General features: G+C 39.2%; 1 protein-coding gene across 1 annotated transcript in view; it reads right to left on the bottom strand.

Annotated features, from left to right (window-relative positions):
• The window catches only part of LOC119833323 (MOB kinase activator-like 2), a 29,310-nt gene that overhangs the window by 3,390 nt on the left and 11,804 nt on the right, over positions 1–14,116 (bottom strand). The window contains exons 2-5 of the mRNA XM_038357309.1: positions 3,706–3,863; positions 1,720–1,941; positions 1,009–1,205; positions 3–65 (exon numbers count right to left, since the gene is read on the bottom strand). Coding sequence (XP_038213237.1) covers positions 3–65; positions 1,009–1,205; positions 1,720–1,941; positions 3,706–3,863 — 640 coding nt within the window. The remainder of the gene's footprint in view (positions 1–2; positions 66–1,008; positions 1,206–1,719; positions 1,942–3,705; positions 3,864–14,116) is intronic.

Here is a 14,116-nt window from a genome sequence, read left to right as displayed (position 1 = left end):
GCCCCCGCGGCCCCCGCACTCGCGGGCTCCGTCAGCCGCAGCGCCACCTCCAAGTCGCGGAGAACCTGTAAACATCATAATAACATTATTCAAGAGCATTCCTAACAATATCAACAGTTATTCTAAGATGCCGTTTACTTAAAAACAAATTGATTTCTAATTTCAGCAAATATTCGTTGCTGATCCTCTCAATCAATGGGATCTAAAATTGGTAATAAAAGTCAAATATTGTATAAGACCTATAATTTGTAACTACATTCTTGCAAATAAATTTAATTTGAATTTGAATTGGATTATAGTCCGGAGGTAGTGGATGCTACAAAATTATCCCTTATTGCATGATCCATCTATGTGGATTCTTGTTGAAGAATACACAAAAACTAACACTAAAACGAGCATGCCAGCTGATTAAAGCGATTATTCATTGAATGGTGTACACAGACAATCTATTAGTATATAAGTAATTAGTATTAGTGATCTTTATTAATTATTAAATCTATCTAGATATACTATACTAGTAACTCATTCATTTTCTTTTAGGATTTTGGAAAGATCTAATATCGCGAAAACCGAGGACCGAAACTATTACTTTTTCAACTAAACATAAAATAACATAGTAACTTAATATTTTTGAGACGTGACAAGCCTTTGATACATTATCATTGTTGATGCTGAGCAGGGACAGAAGAAAAGTGACAAACTTGCCAAGTTTTTGTACTTTATCAATTATAACAGAACCAATAATAATAATTTACATTTTTTCGCCATACATACAATGTTTTGTCATACACACAATAACACCTCGAAACTATCTATCCTACTTATCAGCTACATTATCCGATCGCCGAGACGAATGGATTCGAATGCAATCGAGCACAAGTTAACGCTCCAAAGCTTCGTATAGGATACTTTTTGACGCTATACTCAGGCCAGGTTCCCTGGGAGTGAGTACTGTACTTTGTTTCTATTGTTCAAGTTGAAGACTCATATAAAGTCGAGATGGCGCACCTCGGTCTCCTTGGCGTCGAGCAGCGCGAAGCGGCGGTCGAGCGCGGTGAGGTGCGCGAAGGTGAGGTGCAGGTGCGCGTGCAGCCGCAGCAGCGCCAGCTCGCGGAAGTGCGCCGCGTACAGGTGCGCCACCACGTGGAACAGCAGCCGCACCACGCGCCGCACCACCGCCTCGAACTGCGCCGGGAACTCGTTCGCTGCAATCCGGCTCGCCTCCGTCAATGACATGACATGACTGAAGCTCCCCTACTACTTTATACATGATCCAGATTCAATCTTTTTTTATGTAGCTTTGTTCATGAACATTTTGAATCTTGTATTTATTTCTCGTTAAGAAAACTGTTAAAATACGTTACAATAATAGCATCGAATCTGCGTATATCTTCCAGTCGCTTCTAGGTACGTCTAGTAAATCTCGGTGGTCAAAAGCCCGAAGCAGATAGCAGCAGCCTTTCCACGATTCAATGGAAAGTTAAAAAAAACTTACCGAAATTGTAATTTAATTAGCGGTTTTTCCAAAGGCTTGAGTCAAATTTAGGATAAACTAGTCATATCGAGAAGTACATATACATATCAAGGTTGGACCAAAACATAAACACAATTGAGTACTTGAACCCTATTTGATTCGGCGTCTTAAGAGAAATAAGTTCACTCGTTCCGCGTTGTAAAGGAGATAGATAAATGAACTGCTCTAAGAGGCCCGTCGCTTACCATACTTAGTGGGAAAGATAGTCTCGTCGTTGATGGTCTTCTGCGTGTAGGTCATGACGTAGTCGACGTACTGCGGCGCCGCGACGCGCGACTTCTTGCCGCGCTCGTCGTACCACGCGTACGAGCGGCCGCCCGGGCCCGCCATGTCGCCGCAGCTCGCCGCCGTGCAGAACTCCGACACGGTGCCGTACAGCAGGTTCACGTGCTCGAACAGCGCCAGCGCTGCAACGTGCACCGACGCGACGCTCATTCAAACGTTAACTCAGCAGCAGCGGCAGCCGCAGGAAATATCATTTAGAACATTGTAAAAATGTGTTTTAAATTAAAATGAATTATAAATGCACGGAGAGTCACAAGTTATCTATCGAGGTCACAAGGGCGCCGCTCGCGGTGGCGCGGTGGCACGGCCGCAAGCTGCACGATTCCCACGATTGTCATTGTTTAATGTATATTGTACAGTCCATTGAAATTTCGCATTTTTTAGTTTTAGGCCTATAGAGTTTTTAGGAGGACAATTATTTACTGAATGTGTAGGAGGGGTTAGTAGAAATATCGCGTGGCCGTTCTCTAGATAAAAGGGTTTCACGCTTTATCTCCCTATAATCCCACCGGAAATTTACATACACGTAAATCGTCTTTGTTCCGATTACATTTACCATGAAAGAAAAACCTTAATTCTTTAATTTACTATTAGACCAGGGCCGATAATTTTTGAAACTAAAAAAAAATACAGTAGGATGAAACCCATTAGAAAAGGAGGGGAATATGATCAAAATGAAAGGAAAAATAAATTACAGACGATCCGAGTTCGGGAAGTGGGAGGGGGTGAGTTTTTAAGGGTAAAAAATGGTTTATCTTGATTTCCGGCAAAACTACAAGTCCTATGGAAAAAAGTCAAATGGCAAAGTTGTAGGTACACACTGTAATTTATTTGATTAAAAATATTTATTTTTTCGCCTCATTTTAACTTTATATCAAAAATGCACCCTAATTTTCAATCAAAAATTCTGACGTCAAAATATCAGCTTTTTTCAAAAAGTTTGGCGGCTTTTTGTTCGTTGAAATATCTACTTTCTGATGGTGTAAAAAAAAATATACATAACCGTAGGAAATGTTCTCAGAAAATGCAAAGTTCTCAGAAAGGTTTGTCGAATCTAACTAAGAAATGCCTTCAAAGAGACAAAAACTAATGAATAACTGATTAAAATTTCAGATAAGGTATTTATAAATAACAAGATTAACATTTTTGAAAAATTTATTATATATTTATTATATATATTTTTTGAAAAAAGCTGATATTTTGACGTCAAAATTTTCGATTGAAAATTAGGGTGCATTTTTGATATAAAGTTAAAATAAGGCGAAAAAATAAATATTTTTAATCAAATAAATTACAGTGTATTTGGGACATAATAAGGTAAGTTTTCACCAAATTTCGTAGAAAAAATTTTTTTTTTGAAAAAGATATAAATAAAAAACCAAAAACTTGGTTTTTTGAATTTTTTACCTAAATTTTGAGGTTATGTGAAAAAATTGCAAATATAAAAGTTGTAGATCTTTTTATTACCTACAATTTTGCTATTTAACTTTTTTCCATAGGACTTGTAGTTTTGTCGGAAATCAAGATAAACCATTTTTTACCCTTAAAAATCACCCCTCCCACTTCCCGAACTCGGATCGTCTGTAATTTATTTTTCCTTTCATTTTGATCATATTTCCCACCTTTTCTAATGGGTTTCATCCTACTGTAATTTTTTTTCATTTTTTACCATTTTAAAAGGCTTCGGCCCTGGTCTATACTGGGAGCAAAAAAAACTTTTAATTTAATTTTTTAATCGTACCTTTTAAGAGAAATTAATCAAAACAAAGAATGATGTAACGACGTCATACATAGAGTTAAGTTCTTGAATAACCTAATTCAATTAAGAATATGATTAAATTCCCAAACAAATAAGTCCGTAATAAATGTACTGTGTGGGTACTGACTGTGCGAGGCGAGCCACTCGTTGTAGTCGAGGCCGTGCGGCAGCTCCACCAGCTGGCGCATGTCGAGCTCGGGCAGCTTGCGCTCCAGCAGCGCCTCCTGCAGGTACAACTTGGGGTCGCCGCCGCCCTCGCCCTCGCGCTCCTTGCGGCGGGCCTTCCTGGAACAGAGCGCGCGCGCGTTAGCCCCTGCCCAAATTCATCTTTACTCCTACCGAACCGATTATTTAAAACTAGAAACCCCATCTGCGAATCGATATAGCCACCCAAAACTGATCAAGCAATATAAAAAATAATGTTAGGAACTACAAACATTACATTGTTTCTCTCAGTATTCAGACCTACTTTCCCCTCAATTTATTTATTTTACTCATTATAAAACCTAAAATTAATTCCCCATAGAAAGTTATCATCACCTGATGATGATTTGGGATACCCGATAGTGGGAGCACTACAGGGATAGGGGCACTTTCGAGGACTCGGGCTACAATCTACCACGCTGTCTGTGTGCAGGTTGGCAGATGTCATGTCGTCCAACTTTTGATTTATGGACATGTCGGTTTGGAGCAGTAGTGATGAGAAAAATGTGCAGAAAAATTTGTTTATTTCACTCTCGTATCGCCTCGATCCCCGGACTTTTGTATTAACGTCCGAGGTCCACCACTGCTCTTATTGATAGAAATGTTAAGATATATTATCTTCTTATATATAAAATTCTCGTGTCACAATGTTAGTCTCTATACTCCTCCGAAACGGCTTGACCGATTCCTCTGAAATTTGGTAAACATATTGGGTAGGTCTGAGAATCGGCTAACATCTATTTTTCATACCACTAAACGATAAGAGTAAGGCAGAACAGCGTTTGCCGGGTGCAGCTAGTAATATATATAAAATTCTCGTGTCACAATGTTAGTCTCTATACTCCTCCGAAACGGCTTGACTGATTCCTCTGAAATTTGGTAAGCATATTGGGTAGGTCTGAGAATCGGCTAACATCTATTTTTTATCCCGATATTCCTACGGGATACGGACTTGCGCGGGTGAAACCGCGGGGCGCAGCTAGTTATAATGTAATGGGTGCCATCTACCTCATTCACTATTAATTATTTATTTTTTAGTAAGCCGTTGTCCGCTGCTGTTCCGCCACGGTAGCTTATTTCTGGGTTACGAGGGTTATTTTACGCACATTTAGTCGTTGCCATCCCATGCCCCCCGCTCCCCGCCCCCCAAACTTAAGTCTGACTACGCCCGTAGGTCACGATACGAATTAAGGATATCTTATGCTTATCACTCAGTTTTAAGAGATATGGATCCGATGCTTACAATGCTTTGTGAATTTCTGAGATAATACATTAGTACTATTTATTATATTAAATATTATATATTATTTATTTATATATTTACACTTTATTGTGCTGGCATACGTAACGCATCTTTAAAATAAATGACTTAAAACTAAACCAGCGCAGCGGACGGCCTTATCACTAAGGAGTGATCTCTTCCAGGCAACCAACTGTGAAAAAGTAATATATAAAGGAGGATGTAGGTTTGAAGTACATGAATATACTCATATAAACGTACTATATAACATGTAGAAGTACATATATTGAAAATAAATATTATCTGTGCTACGTACGATTTATACATAGATAATGTAGTCTATATTATTTAAACAAGGATCACGTACCTATCCAACGGTTAAAGAATTATTGAAATGGGTCTAGTTAGTAGATAGTAGTAGTTCCTGAGCGATACGTTCTTTCGAACAAACAAACTCTTCACCTTAATATTATTATTATATTGAACTGACAGTCGCTACTTATATTAACCGATCGCATTGACAATATTATATTGGCTATAAAATATAATGTTAATTGTTTAATTCTTATGCTTTATATTACAACTAACTGTTTCAGTTCTGTTACGTAGCCCAATCACAATGCTCAGACGCTATTCATTGAATACCAATTAGATTTCGAGGGAATACTTGGACTTGTATTTAAGTCATCAAAGGTTAAGACAAATGCAAAAGCAACGTTACGATACATACAAACACATACAAACACATACAAACACACACACACACACACACACACACAACAATCACGCATGCCATGCCACCTAAAATCTGAATGAAAATTTAAGAGGAAAAAGAAAATACCCGGGGCTATCCCCATAACATCACCGTTAGTGTCCCACTACACGCCACGTTCCTGCCCTCGTTTTTATAAATACATAAATCAGTGTAGCACATGTCCCTAATTCACGTTAGGTACAAGATATTTTCGAGCGAGTGGCAAGCGCAGATACTATGAATCTAGATTGCATAATAATTATTTTGGCTTAGAAGGAATTAATCAATAAGAATGCAGGTACTAACGTTGTGTAGAGTTTGTTCAGTAGTGTTGAAAGCCAAGTAAAGAGTATCTTCAAGTAACTATCCATAGCTGGAGCTGACTCGCCGCTGCGCATGAGACGCGGCCTTCGTCACGAGGAAGGAACTATAATCTCTTGCCTCTAACGTCACCAAAGGTCAAGCTCTCGCTAACGACGTCACACACATCTAGTGCTCGATATTGTCTAATAATGCGCGTAAATGTATATATTGGCCGACGGTCACACCTCCACATCATTCAATTATAATGAAATTTTGAAAAATGCAAACAATAAAAAATCACACTACCACAATCATAATTCAATTTTGTGTCCTACGCGAGTCTTTCGAATTGTACAATTTTGTTAAGGAGAGACAAAAACAATCTTTAATAACAAAAAGGACACGAACTCATAATGTGAATATAAAACTAAAGGTAACACAGAAAACACACATTACGGCCATAAACACTTAAAAAGCACTCGATAACCTCGGGCCGCGTCTCACCTGAAAGGCACGGCCGAGTATAGATAGGAGGGAAGCGAGAACAGTACGCCGAGCACCACCGCGTGACACATTGCGCCGGCGACTGCGGACTGAGCGGCGAGCGGCGAGCGCAGAGCGCCGCGCGCGCAGCCCCTCCGCGCCGCCCGCCACGCCACAAGCGCAGTCTCGCGGAGCCGTCACTGCCACACTGCTCCGCTTATCGCCCACGTGACACAAATATATTGTACCAATAGTGACACCAGATTGTCAGAACATGTAACGATCGACGAGGGCTACAGGTGACGAGTGGCGATTGAGCAAATTGCATAACGTCATAACAAGTTTGTCGGGCAATCCTCTTTCGTTGTTGAAATTATTGTGCTCCGCCTCTCCACATAGGACTTTGCATAGAAGAATTAGGCTAATGTGAATCGGGGAAGAGCTGAAAGTGTCACCGGCGATCGTTAACCCCGCGTGGCCGTCTGCGGGCGCTCTGCCAACGCACACGCCACCTTGCCACACTTCACACGCATTGCTTCCTATTATATCCTATATATTTCCTCATTCTAGTATACAACCATCGCAAACATCAAACATTCGATACGGTGTTCTTTGATCAGACAAATTAACTTAAGACGAATGATGAGGTTGACTCCAGGACTTTATCAATACTTTACAAAAATCAACCCATACCCATAATTTTAAGTAATAAAAAAAAAAATAACTACTATAAAGATAGCAAAGCTTATAAATATATGGCATCCTATTCGACAAGGAAATTCATAAAAATTGTGAATAAACTAACCCTGAAATGAGATTTTTTATATGCGTTTCAAAAAGTTATATATGTATGATTTAGATACGCCAAACACCACCAACGCCGACAAGGGCATAGTGTAAATGCATTAATGTGGCAAATTGGCCACAATCATCGGCGAGGAGTGCGGTACAACGAATGACAACAATCACGTCGGCTGCTCGCTTTCCACACGGAACTCATTACTTACATTTTGGGTTAAACGCGTTGCGCGTGGTGCAGCGCGCGCGTCGCTTGCGTTCATGCATCTAACACAGAATGAACTACTTTATTTCACAGGGAAATCTATGGGTCACAAAAACAACAACCCTCTTCATTGTAATCTGCTGCATAAATGTTAGTCTTCCAGTGCAAAACCGAATCTCGCTTTACATATGGACAATAATAATGAATTCTCAGAGACTCACGTCTCAATTGTAATATTATACTCAATTATGAAACTTGTGGTAGATGGAGGCGAGTGCAGGCGAGGCGGGGACACAATGGGCCGAAGTGAATTAGAGCGGCTCGGAGCCGGAGAGCAGCGGATCCCCGGCGCTACCCGCGCGGCTACAGCGACACACAATCTCTCTGCTTTGTTGTGTGTTCACCATTGTTTTTATGTACAAAAGCAACTATTGCATGTTATCTTCAATTTAAACATGTTGTACTAAACTATATATATTGTAGATATTATTAGTGTATTTTTATTTATTTTAATTATACTAAGATAGGTTTTATGTGTATTAGATGTCAAATATTCTTGTTTATTATGTGTTCGGTATTTTTACCATAATTGTATTATTTCCCCGCGATATATACATTTAGCTATTTAATCTGTGTTGTACGTATACTTTTTTCCACTATTGAAATGAGTACAATTTGGTAGCTTTTGGTAGCTTTTGCTTTGAATTAAATTAACCGATATTTTTAGCCGATAACAATGGGTCTGGGTCTAAGCTTTGCTCATTTTTGCAAGCAAATAAAAATATAATTACATCAAACACGCAAAAAGCTGATACAAGGGGGCCGTTCGCAACGCCTCGTGCTTGAGCAGTTGGATTTTTCACGAAGAGAGATCCGAACGATTGGTTGCTTTTCGACTTCAAGAGACTGGTCAGGCCTACTATAAGAAAAGCGAATCTGGCAGATACAGAGCACACACACATATGAAAGTCCAATGCAAACACCGGCCTGCGACAAAAAACTATTTGTTGCCGCACGCTCCATGTAAAACCTTAGACACTAGGAATTCGCATTGGTGATCAGATTAGACCAAAGTAAATATCTGGATCGAGCTTGAAATAAACGGTAAATTTTTCGTTCCGTTTTTTCCAATCTCCAGCTTTCTGTGGTAGTGTGATGCTACCCTGGAGGGAGCTGGCCCAATTTGTGCTGAAGCGTGCCCGACTCCCCTACATGTTTGACCGAATTCAAATAAAAGGAGTGTATATATTCACGAGTAATATAATTATATGGCACCTTAGACAAATTGAGAGGAACTTTCGAAAATTTTGCAAAAAGATGAATTTAATGAATGTCTAGAGTCGATCTAATGATATATCCAAACTAACGAGGAATATTTAAACTATATAACTTTATTTCTAGATAGACTTATAGACGAAAAACAGTTTATTCAAAGAATACAACAAATACAATACGAAAAAGCAATTAAAACTAAAGCAAAACACACAGAAGAAGAAACAGGACAAAGAAAAATGTGCTCTGTGTTCTTAGAACAGTTCTTGGCTCAACATGAATATCTGAGTCCATGTGATCCTGACGTTCATATTCTGCCAACACCACTTGAGGGCAGAAGAATGAAAGATACTAAAACAATAAATGAATACTGTTACTATTGAGAGAGAAAAATAATTTTCAATTTTATATTATAATATGTAATAGGTATATTAATAAAAATTAATTATAGTAGTTTAAAAAAACTAAAAAGACACGCTTTTACTGTAAATTGAACTACAAACTAGAAAATAATTTTTGATGGCAAAGAGTTTATTATATCTGTAGTTGCAGATGAAACAATGGATCATAATGAATTACCTCAAAACAAAATTGTAATTTAAGTTATTACCTCAATGATTCAATTCAGAGTAAAAAGCTTAGAATTATTTTAAGACTGGTTGAATATTTACAGGTGCGCAATAATACATTTTAAATAGTATATTATTATGTATGGTGGATACATTAGAAGAGCATCAATTATATTCAACTGTGGGTGCCAACTGAAGTTCAAACTCATTAAGGGCTTAGACGTAGACTCAGATGAAAAAAACAGATATTTTTAACATATCTTACTTACTGGAAAAACCGATTTCGGATTCAACGGAAATGAGTAAAAATAAAATTCATTATAATTAAGAAGCTGAATCAAGAAGCTGCACTCAGGCGACGTATCCATTGACTAGAATGTAGAGGAACCCCGTATTTAGCGACGCGGACAAAATGCGAACGTCGTCCGGCGTGGGATGAGGCTCGGGGATGAGTGCGTGACGTCAAGGTGAACCACCTGTGGAGCGGGGGTGGGGCGGGAGCGGGGCTGTGACGTCATCGCCAGCTGACTACCACAACAATCTTCAGCTATACCCATATACACATGAGTATTACTGAGTATGTCTGTGATAAAACTTTTAAGAAAGGGGGCAGTGACTCAATATCATATGTTGCCTAATGTTCTATATAATATGTAGTTGCAATGTAGCGCTGATCAATGAAATCAATTGTTGTTCCGCGTTTACAGCGCACCTGCATTCGATGTGCGCAATTACATTCATTGGCCGAGCTCGGCGTGACGGATGAAGATACAGCTACATTTAACTCTTAGCAGTTGTCAAGGGAAAAGTAAACGAACCTGTAGAGGGTCGAAGGAGGCTGAATAGCTTCGAAAAAATTGGTTTTACATAGTTTATACTTCTACACAATTACAAACAATAATTTCGATCAACACAAAAATATTTTTAACATCATCATCATTAAAAGTTAGTTTATACTAGCTGTTGCCTTAAGCTGCTGTTGGTTAAATAAATTTAACAGCTGTCAAATAAGTTATATTTGTTGATAGCGCCATCAATCGGAATTTATAAAATTCGTATCATATGGGAATATGATGTTTTACTGCAGTACAAAGGTAGCCTCTGTCACTCTTAAGCCTTCCAAAATATTTCCACAACAAAAAAATCATACCATAAAATCGGTCCGTTATGACAAGAAAGAAGAACAAACAAACAAACAAACTCAAACTTTCACATTGATGGCATTGGTAAGGATAAGGGTTAAGTAACGGACACCAATGATTGTGATTGAAGTATTGCCATCCAAAGCTCGCTTGCGTCGCTTTGCTCAATATTAGCACGCGAGCGTGTAAGGATTGCACGGGGCCGCTGCTTCCCACTCGCAGAAAGGCGGGTTGCGCTAGTCGCGGTTACAACACTACCTTCGAATATGCGCGCTTTGCCAAATTATGAAAACGAGATCAAACTATAGACGTGAGCTCAATTTTTTTATGTAACTATCTAAACTACTAAATGACTACAAATTGTTACGTTAATAAACTCCTCCCTCGTTAATTAAAATTATTGGAAAAATAAAAAGGTCACCAATTTAAATATATTGATAAATTGAAGACTAAACAGTATGAATACAGATACATGTAAATATAAGAAATGATATAGTGCATGGAAGACTAATCAGCATGCCGGCCGCTGGCGACCCAGTTTGCGGTGCCATAAAAAGAGTAGCTCGAAGCGGCTCGAGCACTTTTACCATCGATCGTGATGCACCGTGCGAGTTGTGACCCGAGGGCCTGGCTGCCATTCAACTCTATTACTGCAATATGAACACTAGATGTGATTTCTTATTTACCAAATTTAATTTTATTACCAAATCATAATTTGATTATTATCAAAATCTTTCGGTTAATATATTATTGGCATTTATTTTGTCAAATTAATAAAGAAGACAAGTACAAAACGTAAATCTTTTAAATATTGCGGAGTAATTTGGACGACGTTAAATGATAGAATACGTTCATATTGAAATCTTTAAACGCAACTTGATAGCATAATTGAGTATATTTGTTTACTTAGTTGGAGCAGGGAGGCGCGGTGCGGCAGGCGAGGGGGCGCTGACGTCACATGGCGCGATCGCTCGAAGGTCGGCACCGCTTCGACCGCGCGGACCGCAGAGCCTATATCTACAGTCTACACTCCGCAGTTGACCGTTCGCGCCGCAATAACAATAATATTATGTTTTGATTCTTCACGCTCCAGACTTCTAATTATTCAAAACAAACCCGTTGCAACTCGAAGTCGAATTTTTTATGCGAAATGATAAGCAATAACTACATTAGAAATAATATATTTTATTGTGGGAGTTGAGCATGCTTCGGCACGAATTGGGCCAGCTCTCACCGGGGAAGTACCACGCCCGCACAGAAAACCGGCGTGAAATAATAGCTTGCTATTGTGTTTCGTGCGGTGAGTGGGGGAGCCGGAGGCCTATTTCCTTGTCCTAGCCCATCCCAGTCCATTTCTTTTTTCCATTCATCAATCCTTTCCTCAGCCCTTTTCCCTTAAAAGCGGGCAGCGCATTCTCAGAGGTCTGAGCTTCTGCGAATCTCGTAGGAACATCGGGATAAAAAGATGCCTATATGTTATTCCAGTTGTCCAGCTATCTACGTTCCAAATTTCATTGCAATCGGTTGAGTAGTTTTTGCGTGAAAGAGCAACAAACACACACACACACACATCCTTTCGCATTTATAATATTATTATAGTTAGTACGTGACGTACTGAAAAATTCGAAGATAAAGTGCAGAAACACTGGAGAATAGACAGTCAGAAATAATAGCTTTTGACTGGGCCAAGGGATCAATATCTTAGTTTAAGATTACTTGACATCCTCAAATCGCAATAGTTTAAAAAGATTCATCATAGCTAAAAATCAAATAAAATGCCAACGAAGAATGATTCATCTGAGAAGGCCGAGGGCCGCTCGAGCCTCCGACCAGCGCAGCTAATGCTCTTATTGTTCTCACTACGACTCGCTTTCTCTGCCTCAAAAGTTAAGAGTTTTACGAGTGCTAACATCACAATGTGACGACATTTATACTTTAAAATCCTAGTTATAACTTATATCGGAGATATAACGTCAATGTAGCATAAAAAAATAAACAGTAACGTTATATTACAGCAACAGCATAGCGAGTGAAACAAACGATATGTTACATTATAAATATGGATCGGCCTTCATGCGTGAATGTTCGAGCGCAAGCACGCCGCCCGCTTCACAATTTCTAATTCTGTACATATTTTTATAAGAAACGACACGATTACTTACAGACTTCAAGAGAACTTTGTATTCGAATGCATGAAATAACTTTAAAACCTGCATCCATCTATCTTATCTTTATAGACATGATGTAAAGCATATGTTATCGTCGACGAGGCATCCCGCATGCGAGCCGGCAGCGGTGGGAGGAGAGGCAATGCTGGCTGCAGCCGCGCCGCGCCGGGCGCACCCGCAGCGCGCGGCGCGAGAGCGTATCGGGGCCGCTCGGTCCCGTTACAACTGTACCGCTGTACCGCTGTACCGCTGTACCGTCTGCTCTCTGCGTCTATGCAGTACATGTTCTTCTCGTCCAAATAATTAGTACCTCAAATTATTTTGCTTTACTAAACAAAGTTTGTACAAAATAGGTATTTTATGCAAGTTTTAAGTTTCTCATTTAGATTTTGGAGCCTCAGCATTACAAGGCTTATTTCCTAACGACTTGTTGAAGGTTTATGTATTGATTTTTACTAACCATGTTGTTCCCATAGATAGACATTATAACGGTCGACCCCCTCCCCCCAGAAGTCTAACAGAAGCTATGAGAGTGGAAAGGTGGTTGTCACACTCACAAGCTGATGTGCCTGATACAACAGGCTGTACCCGAGTCTCGATGGGAATAATGCTAACGAAATATCATTATTAGCTGGCCAGCGAGCCACCTAGCCACGCGATACAACATTTTGACTTACGTGGGAGATCCGCTCATTATATTTCGATACTGAGTCAACAAAGATTTTTATAAAGATTATATTACATTTGTATCTTCTCACATTACTTAACCTAACCCAGCTGCGGCCATGTTGCAATTACTATGACACAGAGTGTATTGAATTTTATTGTCATCTAAACTAAATGTGTGTGCTAATTAATATCAAATAAATCCGTCAACAGGAAGAAGACAAATTTCAATTATTTTATCACACAAATAAATAGGGCCGAAATACGTCAAAATAATTTAAGTATTATACAATATTATATATTTATTGTATTATCCGAATCCGAATTACGTGTGGTCGATTTATGGAATGGTGCAAATTTAGTAAACCATGAGATGAGATCGCAATATCGCGTATTACGGGCTGGGTAGTTATTCCGGCGCGATGACGTAAATGTTCGCTTTTAGCCGGCTCCTGTTGCATCCGCGTATCGGTGCAACGGTGGTGTTATGTTATACGCTACATAACAACCGCTCGCTTTATTCAATATCAGAATTGAGTTGCAGACGATCAGCATGCTATTTGTTAAGTTTTATCGATGTCGCCGCTGTCAATGTACCGTAGATCGTAACATTTTGTTGACAGAATGAAGTGTAAACGCTCAATACTATCGAAATGAACATAGAAAAATGTGACGTTATGCAAGAATATGATGTTTACATATTTATACTAAAACTAGCTGCGCCCCGCGGTTTC

This window comes from Zerene cesonia, chromosome 17 (assembly GCF_012273895.1).
Source record: "Zerene cesonia ecotype Mississippi chromosome 17, Zerene_cesonia_1.1, whole genome shotgun sequence".
NCBI classification, from domain to species: Eukaryota; Metazoa; Arthropoda; class Insecta; order Lepidoptera; family Pieridae; genus Zerene; species Zerene cesonia.
Note: the sequence above shows the minus strand (reverse complement) of the source record. Positions and strands in the feature narration are given on the sequence as shown.